At 36.2% G+C, this 21,469-nt stretch overlaps 1 protein-coding gene across 1 annotated transcript; it reads right to left on the reverse strand.

Moving 5' to 3' along the window:
• Window positions 1-6,477: 6,477 nt before the first annotated feature.
• Window positions 6,478-7,321, reverse strand: LOC116598061 (olfactory receptor 5F1-like). The gene is given in 2 exon segments (XM_032356258.1): window positions 6,478-6,516; window positions 6,518-7,321. Coding segments are annotated over 2 exon segments (843 nt in total).
• Between the last annotated feature and the right edge of the window lie 14,148 nt (window positions 7,322-21,469).

Here is a 21,469-nt window from a genome sequence, read left to right on the forward strand (position 1 = left end):
TAGTTGCACATATAGTATGCTTAAACTTGCATTAGGTGTAAATATTTTCCTTTCCTAAGTTTATAAGAAATAGAAATGTTAATGAGGTCATTCACCCATGGGGGAAAAGCACAATCTAGGATAATACAACACAGTAAATTGAGTGATGGAGGAAGAGGAAATTGGGCGACAAATAGACCAGCCTTTGAATTTAATGAACAAGTGTCTGAACTGAATCAAGATTGGGGAATCTCTCAACTCACTAGTGCAGGACCACACACTCCCATTCAGTTTCCCAAAAGCTACTTACATGATTCTATTGTCTCGGTACAATCTATGTCCAAATGAAAGGATAAAAATATCCTTGCTGACATGTCTTCATTCACTGAGCAGGTATGTGAGTTTAGCTCCATTTTTTTCCTTTCCATTTATCCGCAAAACCACTCTGAATATTCTTCAACTCTAAAATTCATGCATTCCTTTCCAGAAATCACTCGTGAGTACTTTAAGCAGCCACCCGACTGACCAATTCTAATAATCAGTATTTAGACTCCTATCATATATTTAAAAAATGATTTTCTTATGTTTTAAAAGTCATCCAAAAATCTGTTCCGATTACAAAGTTCACTTCTAAATAACATCCTTAGCAGGAGACATGCAACCTGTCCAACTCAGTGAGTTACAGCACAAAATCCTGATCTCTTTCTTCCCAGTGTCTTACCTGGGGAGTCTAGGATTTTCTTTTTTTATGAGATGTTCTCCAATCCAATGGAGTTTACAGAAAAGGAAGAAAATATCATTTTTAAAAGTAAGTGAAATCCAGTAGGCACTCAATTTACTTTTTGGTAAACATTTGAAATGGCTTGTGAGTAAATACACATTGCCACACTTTTATTTTGTTTTCATAAGGAGGAATGAATAACCATGGGACTAGATTATAGGTAATTGTGAGTCAGACCTCTAGAGATAGACACTCCAGTCTCAAAAGTACACAGTATATGATCACAGGTAGATATATGGAATCAAACATTATATGGGGTTTGTATCACAAAGTAATTCCTGATCTCTATGTTACTTTAAAAAAGTCTTAAGGGAAGTAAAAAAGAATTAAGTAATAATACTTATAATTGGTTGTTGATACTGCTTCTCCCTTTCTATTTTTAGCTTATCCCAAATGGATACAAAATCCAGTACCAGGGGTGCCTGGGTGGCTCAGTGGGTTAAGCCTCTGCCTTCAGCTCGGGTCATGATCCTGGGTCCTGGGATTGAGCCCAGCATAGCGCTCTCTGCTCAGCGGGGAGCCTGCTTCCCTTCCTCTCTCTCTGCCTGCCTCTCTGCCTACTTGTAATCTCTCTCTGTCAAATAAATAAATAATAATCTTTATTTTTTTAAAAAAAGAAGAAAATCCAGTACCAAATTATTTTTCTTCCTTTGTTATTTTAGTAATTGAAAAAAAAAAAATTCTGTTTCCTTTTGTGTGAAATTGTGTTTGTGTGTGTGTGTGTGTGTGTGTGTGTGTGTGTGCATGGACACACTCACACACATCCTTTGTCTGAGTAAGTAAGTGTATCTCTCATTCAACTCTCTCTTGAGTGAAATTAATGAGAAGGAGAAACTAACTTAAGTGTGCAATATTTAAAGAATACTAAACCTTGGGCAAATAATACAATGGATAAGAGAATGAACTCATGTTTTTATGCTTTTAGACTTGTGTTAAATTTTGAAAATATTGCCTATGATTCTGTACCTAGAAGGGGATGAAATGACAGATTTTCCAGATCTACATACAAGAAAATCTAGGTGAAATAAACCTCATATGGGGGTCCATATGCATGGAGAGCCTATTTGCATTGAGAACTCAAAACATATAGCTCTTTCCATTTAAATCTTCAGTTAATTCTCCCTGCCAGTCTTTGAGGTTGACATTATTATTTTATGCATTTTGCAGCTGAAATTTCAGATAATTAAATGATTTTTCAATAGACAAACTGTGAGAAAGTGGGAGAATCAACTGGAACACAATCTTAGCAGAAGAAAATAATACCCAGATACTTAATTTCTTTGTCCCGTCTTCTTTTATCCTAGTCACTTATATACACGTACATGTATAGTGTGTGTGTGTGTGCACATCTTCTTTTAAATACCTATTTGTTGTTTACAATTGTACACTTCTTATTTTCAATAGAGCAATAAAAATTACACTGTGCATGTTAGTTTACATTTAACAAACTAAATCAAAATAAATTGAGTGCTCAGATTAAACTCTCTGTACACATTTTTTTCTGCCTAAATGCAGGACTTTATCTTCTAATAACATCATCTCATTCTCTTATGCTGTGTTTTTGGATGTGTGTGATTGTTGATATTGATTTCTTCATTTCTTCCAAATTGCTTGCTTTTTTTTTTTTTTCAACTTGGTGATGCTAACAGGTTTTGTAAGCTAGCCTCTCTTGGCCTCACCTAATCACTGATGAAAATCCTGGCCAAAACACAGTCTAAATGCATACAATTTAAACATCTTTCATTAATTTTAGCATATAAATTACTCAAAAATCAATAAATGAGACAATATTTTGGTTGACAACTATATATTTGGATAATGAATTTGAATTAAAATTCAACCAAAACAAAAGAATGAGGGAGACAGAAAAAGAGAAAAGCAATGACATAGTGTATCAAAGAGGCAAAAACACTATTACATTCATGAAGAAGAGTTTAGTAAATATTGCCAAGGACTTACGACAAAAGAGATAAAGAGATAAGAGATAAAGAGATAAATCACCACTCTATATAATAATGAGAAGACTCAAGGTTTTTGTAGTTTAAATTTATTTTGAGTTACATAAATATATATAATAACTGTACATTTTTACATAAATGCAATAAACAATAAATGAGAAATTAGGATAATTTAAAGTGTTTTTATAAGTAGTTTTGATTAAAGAAATAATCAAAATGTACATAAGAAACATGTGTTCATCTTTGTCGTGTTTCTGATCTCAAAGGCAAGGCTGTCAGCTTTTCCCCATTAAGGATGATATTCATTGGGTTTCTGGAAAATTTTATAGCGTTGAGGAATGTTCACTCTATCCCTATACTTTGAAGGGTTTTTATTCAGGAATGGATGCTGTGTAGCCGGACACAAAATCTATGTATAGAAATCAGTTCCTTTCTTATACCCTAACAATGAAAATATAGAAAGGGAAATTAGAGAATTGATTCCATTTACCATAGCACCAAGAACCATCAGATATCTAGGAATAAACCTAACCGAGGAGATAGAAGACCTGTACTCAAGGAACTATAGAAAACACTCATGAAAGAAAGTGAAGAAGACACAAAAAGATGGAAGAGCACTTCATGCTTATGGATCAGAAGAATAAACATTGTTAAAATGTCTATACTGCCTAGAGCAATCTATACTTCCGAAGACATCCAGATCAAAATACCACCAGCATTTTTCAAAGAGCTGGAACAAATAATCCTAAAATTTGTATGGAACCATAGAGACCCTGAATTGTTAAGGAAATGTTGAAAAAGAAAAACAAAACTTGGGACATCATGTTGTCTGATTTCAAGCTTTACTACAAAGCTGTGATCATCAAGACAGCATGGTTCTGGCACAAAAACAGATGCATAGACCAGTGGAACAAAGTAGAAAGCCAAGATATGGACCCTCACTCTATGGTAAAATAATCTTTGACAAAGCAGGAAAAAATATACAGTGGAAAAAAGACATTCTTTTCAATAAATGGGGCTGGGAAAATTGGACAGCTATATATAAAAGTATAAAACTCAACCATTCTCTTACATCATATAGAAAGATAAACTAGAAATGGATTAAAGACCTGAACGTGAGGCAGGAATCTATCAAAATCCTAGAGGAGAAAATAGACAGTAACCTCTTCAACACTGGCCACAGCAACTGCTTTCAAGACATGTCCCCAAAGGCAAAGGAAACAAAAGCAAAAATGAACTTTTGGGACTTCATCCAAATCAAAAGTTACTCCACAGCAAAGAAAGTAGAGAACAAAACAAAGAGGCCCCCCACAGAATGGGAGGAGATAATTGCAAATGACACTACAGACAAAGGGCTGATATCTAAGATCTATAAAGAACTCCTCAAACTCAACACACACAAAACAGATAATCACATCAACAAATGGGCAGAAGACATGAACAGACACTTCTCCAATGAAGACATACAAATGGCTAACAGTCACATGAAAAAATGTTCATTGTCATTAGCCATCAAGGAGATTAAAATCAAAACCACATTGAGATTCCACCTTATATCACTTAGAATGGCCAAAATCAACAAGACAGTAAACAATAAGTGTTGGAGAGGATGTGGAGAAAGGGGAACCCTCTGACACTGCTGGTGGGAATGCAATTTAGTGCAGCCACTTTGGAAAACAGTGTGGAGATTCCTTAAGAAATTAAAAATAGAGCTTACCTATGACCCTGCAATTGCACTACTGGGTATTTACCCCAAAGATACAGATATAGTGAACACTGAATCCCAATGTTCATAACAGCAATGGTCATAGTTGCCAAGCTGTGGGAAGAGCCCAAATCCCCTTCAACAGCAATATGGTCCATATATACAATGGAGTATTATACCTCCATCAGAAAGGGTGAATACCTAACTTTTGTATCAACATGGACACGACTGGAAGAGATTGTGTTGAGTGAAATAAGTGAAGAAGAGAGAGTCAATTAACATATGGTTTCACTTACTTGTGGAGCATAAGGAATAACATGGAAGACATTGGGAGATGGAGAGGATAAGTGAGTTGGGGGAAATCGGAGGGGGAGACAAACTATAAGAGACTGTGGACTCTGAGAAACCAACTGAGGGTTTTGGAGGGGTGGGGCCGGGGGGTAAGAAGAGCCTTTTGGTGGGCATTAGGAGGGCACATATTGCATGGAGCACTGGGTGTGGTGGATAAACAATGAATTTTGGAACACTGAAAAAAAAAAAAAATTCAAACTAAAAAAAAAAAAAAGGAAAAGAAAGACGCCTGGGTGGCTCAGTTGGTTGGACGACTGCCTTAGGCTCAGGTCATGATCCTGGAGTCCGGGGATCGAGTCCCGCATCTGGCTCCCAGCTCCATGGGCAGTCTGCTTCTCTCTCTGACCTTCTCCTCGCTCATGCTCTCTCTCACTGTCTCTCTCTCAAATAAATAAATAAAATCTTAAAAAAAAAAAAAAAAGAAATGTGTTCAAAGAATTAAAAAAAGCAAAGCAAGGTAATTACTTAATTATTGTTCTCAAAGTTGGAATTACCTGTAGACTCTGTCAAGGAGATTCAGTAATTTTGGAGAGGTTAATTAGAGAGCAGAGAACATAACCTCAAGTAGGATATGTCTAAAACCCAAATCTCAGAATAACTGAATTTTATCTTCCATTATTTCTATTTGTAGGTTTTAAAAGAAATTAAATCACTGAATGAGAGGAATATAATATTAGTATTTACTTGTGAAATATCTCAGTCTGATCTATGAATCTGTTAAATACCCAGGACAGAGAAAAGAAAGATTCCACTCAAGAAGCCTCTAGCTTGTGCAGAAGAATGCGAGAAAACCACCACTTAAACAAAGAGCAAATTATGTCTATGACAAGCTGATCATTATCTACAGGGTGTGCAGGGCCAGGTAACCACCGTGGACCAGGCGAGTGAGCGTATGGCTGATGGTTGCATAGAAAATACCAATGACTTCACGAACACCTGTCTGGGCAAGTTCACTTAACGTGGATCATAGGAAACATTGGAATATATTTTGGACATCTTTGTGACAGGAAACAATGCATGTGATATCTACACACCAGAAGACATGGACATCACTACCTCTATCATGTGCAACTTCAGTGGAAAGGGTGAATGCCATGGTGAATTTCTGCCAAAAACTCTATGTGTGTCTGTCTCCTGTGCAAGCTTTGGTATCCATCAGTTTCTAAATAGCCAAATCCCTGTAGCTAAATTAAATTTATTTGCAAATGATACACAATTTTTGAGCAGAAAATCCATGAGTTTATTCTAAAGAATATAAATTAGACAATACACTGAACATGACCTATGCCTTTTGCAACCATGCACAGATTAAACTTCGCCACAGTTAAATGTGTAGGTGGTTTTCTGTTTATGTGTCAGGCAGGGAGAGAGAAAGGGAGAAAAGGCTTAGAAAGTTTTGAAGTGAAAAAAAGTTGAGTATGGAAGGATTACATGAAGATTTTATGGCCTTATATAACTAGTAATTTACCTGATGCCTCACTGTTACATATATTTGAATATTATAGACTAATTACTCAGAAAATATTCTAAAGAAAAACTGTAGTCTTGAAGCAGCCTTCAAAAGACAGTTACTCTGTTTTGTTCAGAAATTCAACTGAACCACCACAGAAATGTAGAACTCCTGGTCCTGGTAGTTACATTCCATAAAGCTTTCTTTACTTCCTTATTCCTGAGGCTGTAGATCAGAGGATTCAGCATGGGGGTCACCACCGTGTAGAACACCGAAGCCACTTTGTCCTGATCCAGGGAGTAGCTGGAACTAGGTCTCAAATAGGTATAGATGGCAGTGGCATAGAACAGAGTTATAGCCGTCAGGTGGGACCCACAGGTTGAGAGGGCTTTGCGCCTCCCTTCTCCTGAATGCATACGGAAGATAGAAAAGAGAATGTAGGAGTAGGTGGTGAGGATGACCAGCAGACTTCCCACGATATTCACACCAGCAAATGTTGAAACGATGCTTTCATTCACGTGTGTGCCTGAACATGAGAGCCTAAAAAGTGGAGGGCTGTCACAGAAGAAATGATGGATGACATTGGAACTGCAGAATGACAAGCTGCTCACATAATTTGTGTTAACCATGGAGTTCAAGAATCCTGCTGTAAAAGCCCCTGCTGCCATTTTGAGGCAGACAGTCCTGGACATGACCAGGGAGTAAAGTAGAGGGTTGCATATGGCCACATAACGGTCATAGGCCATTAACCCGAAAAGGATGCATTCAGTCGTGGCCATGGTGATGAAAAAGTAGAGTTGCAGAAAGCAGCCAGCAAAGGAGATGGTTTTCTCCTCTGATAACATGTCCACCAGCATCTTAGGGGTGATGGTGGAGGAGTAACTAACATCCACAAAGGACAGGTTAGCCAGGAAGAAATACATGGGTGTGTGAAGTCGGGAATTAGTCCTGATTAAGAGGATCATCCCAACATTCCCCAGAACTGTAAGTGTGTAAATCACCAGAAAAAGCAAAAAGAGGACAATCTGTAGCTCCATCGTGTCTGCTAATCCCAACAGGATGAACTCGGTCGGTGAAGAGTGGTTTCTTCTGGTCATTAGTTGCACATATAGTATGCTTAAACTTGCATTAGGTGTAAATATTTTCCTTTCCTAAGTTTATAAGAAATAGAAATGTTCATGAGGTCATTCACCCATGGAGGAAAAGCACAATCTAGGATAATACAACACAGTAAATTGAGTGATGGAGGAAGAGGAAATTGGGCGACAAATAGACCAGCCTTTGAATTTAATGAACAAGTGCCTGAACTGAATCAAGATTGGGGAATCTCTCAACTTACTAGTGTAGGACCACACACTCCCATTCAGTTTGTGCAAAAACAGTATGTGTTATTCTGTTCTTTCATTCCAGCCAACATCCATATGCAAATGATAAAAATATTCTTGCTTCAAATTCTCTCACTCTGTGAACAGATATGTGTGTTTAACTGAATTTTATTTTACTTTTTTTTACTCAAGACCACTCTGAATATTCCAAACCAAAACTCCCAGAAATTGTTTTTGTCTACCACAAGTAGCAAATATAATGACCATTTCAAATAAGCAATATTTTGACACTTATTATCGTCTTATTCATGATTTTATAGTGTTTTAAAAGGGAAGGGAATGAAGCAGTTTTTCTTGTTACAAATACACTCTCAAGTACATCAATTAGTATGAGACATGCTACTTATCCAACTCCTTGAATAACTATATCAGATCCTGCTAAATTCCTTCCTAGTGTCTTACCTGTGTAGTCTATTTTCTTTTTTTATCAGGAGTTCTTAGTTGAAGCTTAAAAATCAAAAGTAGAAAATTTTTATTTTTTAAATGAAATGCAATGTAAATTCAAATAAACTATTTGTTAGAATTTGAGACACCTTCTTTACAAATACATATTACCAAGTATTTATGTTGATTTTTATAAAAAGAAATGGGTAACCATGGGAACCAGATTATGGATTTTAATTGTGAGTCAGTCCTCTAAAGGCAGAAACTCCAGTCTCAAATGAGAACACATTATGATCACTTGTATATATATGGAATCAAGCGTTTGTGGACTTTGCATCATAAAGGCATTCTTGATCTCTTTGTTACTTTAAAGTTTTGCCAAAATAATTGATGAATCACTATATTACATCCTATATATTAACTACATTGGAGTGTAAAAACAAATTTAAAATAGTCTTTCCCAAAGTAAAAAAAAAATCATAATTTTAATTGGCTATTTATGTTTAATCTCTCTTTGCAGCTTATCCCTAATGGGTACATGGCCCCAAACCAATAATTATTCTTACCCTTTTCAATAATTGAAATGATTATTTTTCTTCCATTCCCTGTGTGTGTGTGTGTGTGTGTGTGTGTGACCTTTCCCTTTGTCTTGGCAAGTTTAACCTTTAATCGAACTCTTTTTGTGAGCAAACTTAATAACAATAAGAAATTAAATCCATTGTACAGTGTTTAAAGAAATAGTATACCATGAACAAATAAGACAATCGATCAGAAAACCTAACTTCTTTTTTATGATTTTAGAATTGTGTTGGATTTTTACAGTTAATGTCTGTGACTCTGATCCTATAAGGGAATGAAACAGTAGGTTGTCCAGATCTAAATACAAATAAAGCAAAATGGAAAAAAGAAACACACACACACACACACACACACACACGGAGCATCCATATACACAGTCTATTTCTATAGGGAAGTCACAATATATTAAAATTTTTGGCTTAAATTCCCCATTAATCCTTCACACCAGGCTTGGAGATTACACTATTATTTTACACAATTTACAGCTGAGGTTTCAAGCTATGACATGACGTTTCAATAGACAAACTGTTAAGAAGTGGAAGAATCAATTTGAGGACAATTTTCAACAGAAAGAAATAATATCCAGCTACCTAACTTTCTTGTCCCATCTCATTTTATCATAGTCACTTAGAATATTATAAATATATATATATGTATACAAGATTATAAATATATATATATATACACATACACACACACGTATGTTACATATATACATGGGCACACATATGTGCGTGTATCTTCCAGTGAATACAATCTTCCGATCATCAGAGCAGGCAGAGTACTCCTGCATCTAAAAAAGTTTTTAGCATCATGCAATATATTGCTTAAAAACTTGACTTGTATGGATGTCGCTTATACCACTAAAAACTACCTCTTAATTGATCTCTAAAAAATACATAATATTTGTTTAAAATGTATGAAACCTAATTAACAATTTAAGAAATGGAGTACTTCAAAATATTTGTAATTAAACAACCTGAAATGTTAATTAATTGAGCCAGGAGGGGATGCAGCATAGTGAGTCATCATGGAAACAAGGGAAGAGGAGAATGTTACGAACAAAGAAGAAATCAATACTTTTACACCCAAATAAAAACAAAGATTGAAAAAGGAGATAAGATTCACTGAACAGAGGATTATCATTAAAAATTTTGAAAAAAGTTTCATTGAGGAAGAAACTACAACAATTAAAAAATCTTTCAATTTAAAATTTGGTTAAAAATGGTAAAATATTGAGTTGGAAGCTATCAGTTTTTTTAAGTCGGGTTTGATGCACCACAGTTTTCCTACAGTAAATTATCACCGTGTTTAGGTGCACAGTTTGGTTGAATTGTGACAAACACAGTCTTGCAACCATTACCACCATCAAGACAGGTTCAAGGCTACTGCCAGTTCAATAAATTCCACAATTCCTCCCCCCTTATGGGCAATCCTATCCCTTTCTCCAGCCTCTGACGACCAGTGGGAAACCACTGATACAGTTTATGTCATGTTTTGCCGTTCTCAGGATGTGATCTAAACACACACAGTTGCTGCATGTGTTTATACAAATACGGTTGCTGGAGGAGGACATTGAAAGGATGTGACCTCCAGTTGACTTGTGAGCTGAACCTAGGCAACTGGGCGCTCCTTACCCCTCTCCTGTCCTTGAAATGCACCTTCTGCCCATTATTTCAATGTTAGCAGCCAATTCAAGGACGTAGCCTTGAGACTGATGTTGAGACCACTTGAATTGAAAACATGATTGAATCCAGGTAAGGCCTCTAGATAAACTTTTAAGATTCTGGTGAGCAGGTGTAGCAGTCTACTTGTTTTGTTCTCTCTCAAGACAAGTACTATACGTAGGTTCCCTTGTTTTTTAAACCTGCCACCAATCTGCAGTGTTCTGCCTCTTGCATAGTTCTATCCTTGTCATCTGTGTCGGGGGCCAGTTTGCAAATCAAACATAGTGTACAGCATTTTGAATCTGGTTTCTGTCCCTCATTGTAATTTTTGAGATTCAAGGATGTTATTTTTTATCCATTCCCACCCCCCTTATATTACTAAGTAGTAGTCCATTCTGTAGATAATGTCATTAGTTGATGGCTTCCAACTTAGAGCAATTATGTACAAAAATACTGTTCCTCTATGTTTTTATTTATTTTGAGTAAATAGGGGTAAAATTGTTGGGACTTATAGTCAGCATAAAAGACTGTCAAACTTTGGGACACCTGGGTATCTCAGTCGGTTAAGTGTTTGCCTTTGGATCAGGTCATGACTCCAGGGTCCAGGGATGAGCCCCGAATCAAGCTTCCTGCTCAGCGGGGAGCCTGCTTCTCCCTCTCCTCTCCATTTGTGCTCTTTCTTACAATCTCTGTCACCATCTCTGTCTGTCTGTTTCTCAAATAAATAAATAAAATCTTTTAAAAAACCTCACAAACTTTAACATAATTATCATGTTGCTTTTTATTGCCAACAATTTTTGAGAATTCCTGTTTCTTCTTCTTTTTTTTTTCTTTTTTACTTTATAGGGGTTGTGTGGGATCAGTGGAGAAGAGCAGAGCAAGAGGAGGAGGGAGAGAGAATCTTAACCAGGGTCCACATCCAGTGCTGGGCCGCACTTGGGGTCTTGATCTCACAACCCTAAGATCATGACCTGAGCTGAAGTCAAGAGTCAGATGCCTATCCCACAAACCCAGCCAGGCGAGACTCTGTTGCTTTAAATAATCAACATTTGGCATTTTCTTTCTGTTTTTCCTTTTTTAAAAAGTTTTAGCTATTTTAATAGTTACGGATGTATTTCTCATTGTGATTTTAAGTCCATCTAGAGACCATTTTGAACATTTTTCATTTTTCATGTGCTTATTTCTGCCTTCATTTATTCTTTGATGAAATATCTATAAAAATCTCTTGCCTATCTTGTTATTTGGTTTTCTTGTTTATTGTCATTGAGATGGAAGAATTCCTTGTATATTCTGGATACAAATCCTTTAAAATATATGCTCTTTATCAATATTTTTTCTAGTTTGTAGCTTGACTCTTTGTATTTTCATAGTATCTTTTTGAAAATTGATATTATTTTTTATTAAATATAGTTTATTAGCTTGTTATTTATATATTTGTGCTTCCTATTTAATATTTAATCAATAAATATTTGTGGATAAATAAATAACAGTGAATAAACTTGATTATATTTTAAACTGTAAATTTAAAAATAATTAAGTTGTTTCTTATAAATGATTAGATTCATAATTCATCACTTCTTAGATTATAAAATTTTATCTATGTAATTTTTCTAAGAATCAATCTCAAAAAGCTAAATTTTATTCTAATAACCTTATTCAAATTAATAAAGCAAATACATGTAATAAATTATGAATTGATATTATAGGAAAATAAGTTTTTAATTTATTCATTTCTGTCACTGAAATGCATTTGTGGATTTTATTTACTTAGAATAATGAAAAATATGTTGATTCATTATGTAACTGTAATGTCTATTGATTTCTCTTGAGATTCAATAAGAAATAACATAATTAGGAAGTATTCTGATGGTCACCCTTATATTTTCCCCAATGCAAAAGGTAATAATTCACAATTTTCAAAGGGATTTATTACAATAAAGTAAAAACAGTTGGCAAGGAATCTACGTTTCCTTATCATACAGTGATTATTTTTCTCTCAGGATAATCATCACCATGCTACTTATCCCTTCAGTAATAATTGAACTGTACATTTTTTTAATTTAAGCTAAAAAGTGCACCAAAGGTTATTGTTGATGAGATCTATAGGGCATTTGCTTTGAATGGTTGATCTATCTCAAAAAAGAGTAGGATCAGCACTGTAAATTTGTGGCTTAAAAACCTGAAATGGCAATGCTTTCAAAAATAGTGGACAATCACCTTTAATGACATGTCTTCTTTTGCAATTTTCAAGACTTAGTTGTTTGAATTTTTGTTCCAAAAGTTCTGTCATTGCGAAGGTTTCATTGTTTTTGTTGTTGTTGTTGTTTTTACATCTTCCTTTATGTTAATAATGATGCAAGACAAGCCAGGAAAATTGCATTTGGAAGCCAGACATAATTTTAATTAAGACCAAAAGTTAAATGGTTAAATTAACAACCTATGATCAAATCCAGTAAACAAATTTAGTGATATTACTTTAAAATTAAAAATAAAAGACACTGATGTTCAATGTTGTCAATTTTAGATAACAATTCAATACAAGGTATGGTTAGCAGAAAAAAAATGTAAAAGGTATGTGGAATAGTTTCATGGAAAAGAGTAAGATAGCAAATTATGAAGATTAATAAAAACATTTGTCTGAGTTGCTAAATTTAGGATCCATATCTGATCTGAAAATGAGTTGTATATTCTTATCCCTGAAGAAAAAATTTAATGTAATTTTTTTAAGTCTAACATTATTAAAGGTCCTTAGAAAAAAATAACCCAACAATAGGTAACTCAAAACATCTGTAAAGAAAATTATAACACATTATTAAAAGATTTTAAATAAATAGGAATAGTGACACCATGTTTACAAAGATGGCTCAATATTTTAAAGATATGTTTCACAAAATTAATCTTTAAATACAGCACAATTCCAAAGAAAATTGCAAAAATATTCTGAAAGTAGCGACTAATTTAAATATTTATTGAATAACCCAAAACTAAAAGATTAAGTCAATCCTGAAGAGGGATCTAATAGATATAATGCCATTATATGATGGAAAACTTACCAAGGAAGAAAGTTTCACATAGGCTGATGATCAGAACAGGATCCAGAAACAGATCCACATGTAAAGGAAAATTTAATATGTTAGACTACACCAAGGATGAATGGAGAAAAAAAATATATATATATATATGAGAAAGATGTATTTATATGTTTTAGAGAGAGAAAGAGAGAGAGAGAGGGGAGGAACAGAGAGGGAGAAAGAACCTCAAGAGGACTCACCACTGAACATGGAGCCCAATGCAAGGCTTGAACTCAGGACCCTGAGATTGTGACCTGAGCTGAAACCAAATCTCCAGTGTTCAACTGACTGAGACACCCAGGTGCCTCAAGAGCATATATTTAAAAAAAAAAAAAAAAAGTCAGGAAAATATACTGTCTGCATTTAAAAAAAAAAAGATCCCTACTTAATACAATAGGCAAAAAATAATAATTCTAGATGTGATAAAAATTTAAATATCAGGGCACCTGGGTGGCTCAGACATTAAGCATCTGCCTTCAGCTCAGGTCATGATCCTAGAGTCCTGGGCTCGATCGATCCCCCACTATGTTAGCCAAAAAAAAAAAAAAAAAAGTTAAGCGACTAACCATAACAATATTAGTAAGTATATGGAATTTAAGGTATTATGTGCTTTTTTTGAGAGTATAAATACAAGCAAGAAATTTAGAAATCATTTTGTTACGATTTAAAGCTGAACATAGGTATACTTTGTATCCAATCAATGCCACATCTCAAGATGTAGCCAGACTTGTACCTGTGCACCAAGTGACCTGTAGAGTAGCGTTCACAGCAGCATTAGTCATGATAGAAAGTAGAAGACAATTTAATTATGGCCGTAAGGAAAAATAATACTACAAAACTGTAAAATTAAAGAGTGAAGGAATAATCATAAACATAAGATAGGGTTAGAAAGATAATATTGAGGAAAAGCAAACAATATAAAGGACAAACTGAATGCCATCTCATTTGTAATATTCAAAAGCAAATAAACATAGATGTATGAAAAATATATGTAAAAGCATGGATGAATTGATTTTTTTAAAGTAGCTAAGGAATGAAAAGTACAGCAGAATGTTAGTTGTCACTGTCAAGGAATCAGGATAATAGGTATGATCACAGAGAATTTTCAATTTGGACAATACTCAAAGTCTTTCATTTTTATTTAACTTGGAAGGTGAGTTTATACATATTCATTTAATTTGGTTTTCTAATATATATTTTATATTTTTGGAATAGGTTAAATTTCACATTTTATGTACTAAAGAATAAAGATGTTTGAAATATTAATTAAAAGGAAAAAAGAAAATTACTTAAGGAAAATTTTTGAATTTAATACTTATGTCCTAGGTGCCTGAGACTACCAGCAGGATTGGTGATTTGCTTACAAAACTCAGAATCACTGTTATGGTTATGGTGTATTACAGCTACAGAGTTAGATTAAAATTGGCAAAAGAGAAATGTGTATGGGGCAGTGTCCAGTAGAAACCAGGCATAGCTTCCACTTGCCCAGCCCTGGTGAGGTCACACAGACAGCATTTGGTTCTCTGGGCAGTGTTACCTAACGACTCATGAATTTTGTCAACCAGAAAAGCTTAAACAAATCTTAGTGTACAGGATTTTTTTTTTTTTAAGTAAGCTCCACACCCAGCATTGAGCCCAAGATGGGGCTTGAACTCACGACTCTGACAGCAAGATCTAAGCTGAGATCCAGAGTCAGATGCTTAACTGACTGAGCCACCCAGGTGCACCAATGTAGAGGGTTTTATTGGACGGCAGGATATAGATTTGAAGAGCCCCATAACTGCCCTTAGCTACATACTCTCCAGCTTCTCCACCACAGAATTCAAACTGATCCAACCTAGCCCAGAGTGTGTTCCAGGAAACCCCAGATGTATGAAAACAGGCATTTATCTCAAATCACGTCATTAGCTTAAAATGGTATGGGATGCTAGAATACAAAGATGCTCCTAAAAGGTAGGATATTCCAAGGTTTCAGAAGTTATCTCCCAGGGTCAAATATCAATCTTTGAAGAGCTTTGGAATACACAGAGTTCGTGCAATCCAGGCTGACTGAATTGGCCTATTACTGCACAGTTCCAACATGAAAAACGGTGAGAGTGATTCTTACAAAATTGTAATTTGGCTTTTTAGTTTTGCCAGGATAGAAAATGAATGTATTTTCTAAATATTAGTTAATTATTCTTTATGAGTATAATCAGTGGATTACTTCTACTTTTTTTTTTTTTAAGATTTTATTTATTTATTTGACAGACAGAGATCACAAGTAGGCAGAGAGGCAGGCAGAGAGAGAGAGAGGAGGAGGAGGAAGCAGGCTCCCTGCCCAGCAGAGAGCCGGATGCGGGACTCGATCCCAGGACCCTTAGATCATGACCTGAGCTGAAGGCAGAGGCTTAACCCCACTGAGCCACCCAGGCGCCCATGGATTACTTCCACTTATAACTGCTATTCCTAATATGGTAATCCTACAGCACAGTCCATGATACCCTATATGTAGCTTTTCAGTGATATAATGCTTTATCTACTTCCCTAGCCCACACAGGAAAAACAAACATCCTGAATTGCTTTGTTTTTTTTGACAGGGAAAACAAAGAACTTTTAAACATTTTGTCTCTAAATGTGTAAATCTCAGGTTCTTGAAAAATAAAAATTAGTTTGCCTCTCACTATCCCATGAAAATGTACAACTATTCACAATACTGAAGACCAGAATGTTATATGACATATGCAAATATCAGCAATCTAGAAACCTTGTTTCTGTGGGTCCAGACATTTAGGGAATGTTGATTTAGGGAATCTTCCATTTTGGGTTCTGCACTCAACTACCAATGTATGAAGAGGGGATTCCCCCATACACAAGCAAGCAATGCTCTGGACACCAACAGGGTATAACAAGATATCCTAGAGTTTATTTCAACTCTGATACTATCCACTTGGAGAGAGCATCAGATACCACCGGTTAAGGACTCAGTCCCGTAAGACTGTCCCCACCCTCAAATGCCAATCATAAGCCTGGGTTGTTACCCATGTTTCTGAAAGACTGGCTATTGATTGGAGCTTCCACTGACCCCCTCCTTGGATTATAATTTAAGGTCTGCATCCTATAAATTTCCCACCCACTTTAGATGCCCCTCACAAGTCCAGGTTGTCACCTATACATTTGCCTGAAATGACTATAAATCAGAGGTTCCCAGTATCCCCTCCTTGAGTTTTCTTGAACTGCTACAGTGGCTCATAGAACTCAGAGACACATTTCCCTTACTGGATTACTAGTTTCTTATAAAAGGACATAACTCAGGAATACTCAGATGGAAGTTATGCAGAAGGCAAGGTACGGGGAAAGGGTATGGCACCACCATGCCTTCTCAGAGGACACCATTTTCCCTGAATCCCCAAGTGCACCAATCTGGAAGCTTCCCAAATCCCATACCTTTCAGTTTTTATGGAAGCTTTATTACATAGGCACAGCTGATGAAATCACTGGCTACTGTCAATGGACTTAACCTCCAGTATTCTCCCTTCCCCTTCCCAAACTTAGATGACATAGGGACATTCCAAGGGTCAACTCATCAGTACCATAGCAGAAGACATCTTCATTGCTCTCAAAACTTAGAAAAATTTGAAGGGTTTTAGAAGCCTTGTGCTAGAAACTGGGACAAAAACATTTCTTATTTCTTATAAATGAAAAGATCATACCTCTCCTAAATGGAAGCATACTTTTTTTTTTTTTTTTTAAGTTTATTTGATAGAGAGAGATCACAAGTAGGCGAAGAGGCAGGGAGAGAGAGTGAGAGGGAAGCAGGCTCCCTGCTGAGCAGAGAACCAGACCAGGGACTGGATCCCAGGACCCTGGAATCATGACCTGAGCCGAAGGCAGAGGCTTACCCCAAGAGGCAGTTATGCGCAGTAACAGAAGCCTTTAGAGATTTTAAGATCAAATGTGGGTTTTTGTTTTTGTTGTTGTTTTTTGTTTTGTTTTGTTTTGCTTTTTGCTTCAGCAACTTTACTTTTCTCCTTGTGAAAAATAAGCATTATCTTGCTACTGGGTTCTGGTGAGATAGAATACCTGACCACAGGACACCAGGTTATCACGAGTCCTAAATTTTCCATTATGAACATGGAGTTATAAGCTCTCTGATTGATAAAGTTAGGTATCCCATGAAGAACATTATGTCGTAGAATTCTCATTCATGTAGCTGGGCCTGAACAAATCCTAAGGTTCCAAATAATTTTCAGGAGACCCTCACTTACTTTCACAGCATAGCATGGCACCAAGGGACTTCTCTATGGCTAATTAATGGAAAAGTTCAAACAAAGCAAACAAAATCAACAACAACAACAACAACAACAACAAAACTAAGTCTGGTTGCTGGCAGGCTTTACAGATTGTAGTGATTACTGCAAAAAATACATTGCCATGCTATTATTACTCCAGTCTAAGAAATTCCTGAAGAATATTGGAGAATATTGGATAATTTATCCATTAAGTAGAGGTTCCAGAAATAAACATTTTTAACTATGTTGCTCATAGAAGAAATCTATTTCAGTTTGGCCAATCAGGAGCATGAAGGAATATGATTGGTAGCAAACGGGAGGTTCAGAGAAGTTATATGGGGATGGGTTTTTTGGTGTGGGTTGTGTAGTTAATAACACACTCCTCAAATAACCCTTCCTTACCCTGGTTCAGTGGCTGGTGTGCAGGAAAGCAACACTTCCTCTAAGGGATAGAGTAATGGTTGAACAGAATCAGGATGCCGCAATGCCTTTCCAGGCCCATAACAGGCTAAGGAGAGAGAGAGAGAGTTCATCTCCAGCTCCCCAGAAACTAAAGCTGGAATATGTGCCCTACTCTTGGCTAATCAAAAATTCCATTCCTAACTTTTGAGTCCTTTGAATGTAAAGCAAGATGAGGGATTATTCACAGCAGCTGACAGTGGAAGGGGCTGGCACTTGTCTGAAATGAAGCAGACTGTTCCTATGGTGCTACCCTCACTCCTCTATTTCCTTTGGTTCCTGCCAAGTTTCTCAACTCGTCCTCCAACTTCCTTATACTTCCAAGGAGTTAGCCAATCTATTTTCTCCTTTTAATAAGCAGAGCTGTTTCACTGTTGTTTGTCTCCATATTGCTGTTTGTAAACAGAAGAGTACTCTTTAAAGTTAAGGATATAATGGGGCTTGGGTAGCTCAGACGGTGAAGCATTTGCCTTTGGCTCAGGTCATGATCCCAGGATCCTGGGATCAAGTCCTCAATCAAGTGCCCTGCTCAGTGGGGAGCCTGCTTCTCCCTTTGCCTCTCATGAATAATAAATAAGATCTTTTAAAATTTTTAAAAAATGAAGTGAAGGCTATATTTTTGGGTTATTTTTTTTGTTAAGATTTTATTTATGAAAGAGAGAGAGAGAGAATGAGCAATGGAAATAGGCAGAGGAAGAGAGAGAAGCACACTCCCCACTGAGCAGGAAGCCTCATGCAGGGCTGGATTCCAGGACCAGGAGATCATGACCTGACCTGAAGGCAGATGCTTAACCAACTGAACTACCCAGGTGCTCCACCTTTGTGTTTTAATAACAAACATACACTCCTTATAGAAAGGGAGATTTTCTTTATAATCACATCTTTTTTAAAATTTAATTTTATTTTTTCAGTGTTCCAAGATTCACTGTTTATACACCATACCCAGTGCTGCATGCAATCCGTGCCCTCCTTAATACCCACCACCAGGCTCACCCATCACTTCACCCCTCTCTGCTCCAAAACCCTCAGTTTGTTTCTCAGAGTCCAATCTCTCAGGCTTCGTCTCCCCCTCTGATTCTCCCAATTCACTTGTCCTTTCCTTCTTTTAATGTCCTCCATGTTATTCCTTATGCTCCACAGTAAGTGAAACCATATGATGATTTACTTTTTCTGGTTGACTTATTTTACTCAGCATAATCTCCTCCAGCTCCATCCATGTTGATACAAAAGTTGGATATGCATCCTTTCTGATAGCTGTGTAATATTCCGTTGCATATATGGACCATATCTTCTTTATCCATTCATCTGTTGAAGGGCATCTTGGCTCTTTCCACTGTTTGGCTATTGTGGACATTGCTGCTATGAACATTGGGGTACACATGGCCCTTCTTTTGACTACATCTGTATCCTTGAGGTACTCAGTAATGCAATTGCAGGGTCATAGGGTATTATGACCTGGGTAGGGTCATAGGGTAGCTCTATTTTAAATTTTTTGAGGAATCTCTATACTGTTTTCCCAAAGTGGCTGCACCAACTTATAATCGTATCTTTTAAAATACAACTAAGAGTTTACTATTTTTTAAATTATTTTTCTTTTTTTTTTCACAAGATGCTTAGGTTTATTAAATGAAATGGGGTGCGGGAGAAAGGAAAGTGATTTTGGTACCTTCTCTCTCTGAATTTTATAAAGATTTATTTATTTGTCAGAGAGAGAGCACAAGCAGGGGGAGCAGTAGGCAGAGGGAGAAGCAGGATCCCTGCTGAGCAAGGAACCCAGTGTAGGGCTCCATCCCAGGCCCCTCGGATCATGAGCTGAAGGCAATGCTTAAACAACTGAGCCATCCAGGCACCCCCTCTCAGAAATTTTCAAGCTGTATTTTTCCAGCTCTTAATTCTTCACACACATTGTTGTTTTGATTGATAAAAGAGGCTTTTTTTTCTAAATACACTGATCTTTTGTCTATTAAATAAGAAACCCTCTAGTAGCAATATAAATGATTTTAATTTTCTCATTAGATAGGAAAAAGCAGTTATTTACAATATCTGGCATACAAGACTTATCCATTCCCCATTCTGTCTACCTTTAGAGTCTTAAGGTACAGACTCTATACCAATGTCAACAAGTTAAAATCCAGAATCAGAAATTTAAGTACTTATCAATGCTTCTGCAAATGCTGTTATAATTGTTAAAGAAAGCTAACAGTTGTTAAATGAATACAACCTTCTTCATAAGAGGCTAGGTTTTATGCACATTATCCCAATCTCCACAAGAATTTGATGGGATGGGCAATTATTATTCACAATTTAAAAATTAACAAAAATCAGGTTAAGTAAGTAGCTTAATGTCTTACAATTGTGTCATGGCAAAACTAACATTCAAACTGAGGTTGCCTGAGATATAAGCTCTCACTCCTGCAGCTTATCATTCAAGTCATATTTCCTTGTACTCACCTAGAAAACTGAAAACCAAACACAAATCAGGGTGTTAATAGCATTGAGATTGTAGTTTCGAATCGCCTCATATGACTAATGCTTTGAAACGTCTTTCAGTATCTGATAGAAATCATAGCATTTACAGGAGAAAGCACATTTTTTAATTGTTTGATATTACTAAAATATTTTTGTTGTTTTTTAATCAAACATCTCCCAGTGATGGAGACATGTGTTTTGCTGTAACTAGCTACATTACAGTCCATTCTGTTACCATTTTTCATCTTTCTCATTTAAAGTAAACCATCCAAGCCACACCACAGGAAAGGAAGTAGTTGCCTATCCAAAGTCCTCCTGGGGTTGGGAATTATCTTGGGGTCATGTCCCACTTGTCACCGCCAAGAAGATAAATAGTCATCCATCATAAGACTTATTTGTAAAATTTGGAAAGAAAGGTTGTTAGCTTCTCACACAAAAGAAATTCCCTGATTCAAAATCCTAGATGGTGCTAAGGTAGATGACTGCTGTAAATGCAACAATGGAACAAAGATAATGTTGTCTTAGCTACAAGGTATGTTCACGGAGTCTCTGTGGTGTTTTTTTAGTTTGTGTGTAGATGTGTGGGCTGGAGGAGTGAATGGAGGTGGTTAAAGATTCAATCCAATGGTGAAGGTATAAGTCTGACCTAACCTTACCCCTGGCATTTCCCAAAAACACGGTCTAATTCATTATGTCCCTTATTGCCAGGAGGCAAAAGCTAACTGTTGCCTATTTTGGAATTTGGGTAAGTCCAATGGTCTAATTAATTGAGTAAGCTTAAGTAACCCTCATCAGTAAGCAAATCTCTCTCACCATGAGCACATACGTATGTTCACATAGAGTATGACTACTTCGTGTTTGTTGCTGTAATCATCAATTCTGGGAACTTAGGACTTTGAAGTCAGATATTGAATTATTTAACAATCATAATGCCCTTAAGAGTAATAATAGATAATTATA

The sequence above is a fragment of the Mustela erminea genome, chromosome 9, assembly GCF_009829155.1.
Source record: "Mustela erminea isolate mMusErm1 chromosome 9, mMusErm1.Pri, whole genome shotgun sequence".
NCBI classification, from domain to species: Eukaryota; Metazoa; Chordata; class Mammalia; order Carnivora; family Mustelidae; genus Mustela; species Mustela erminea.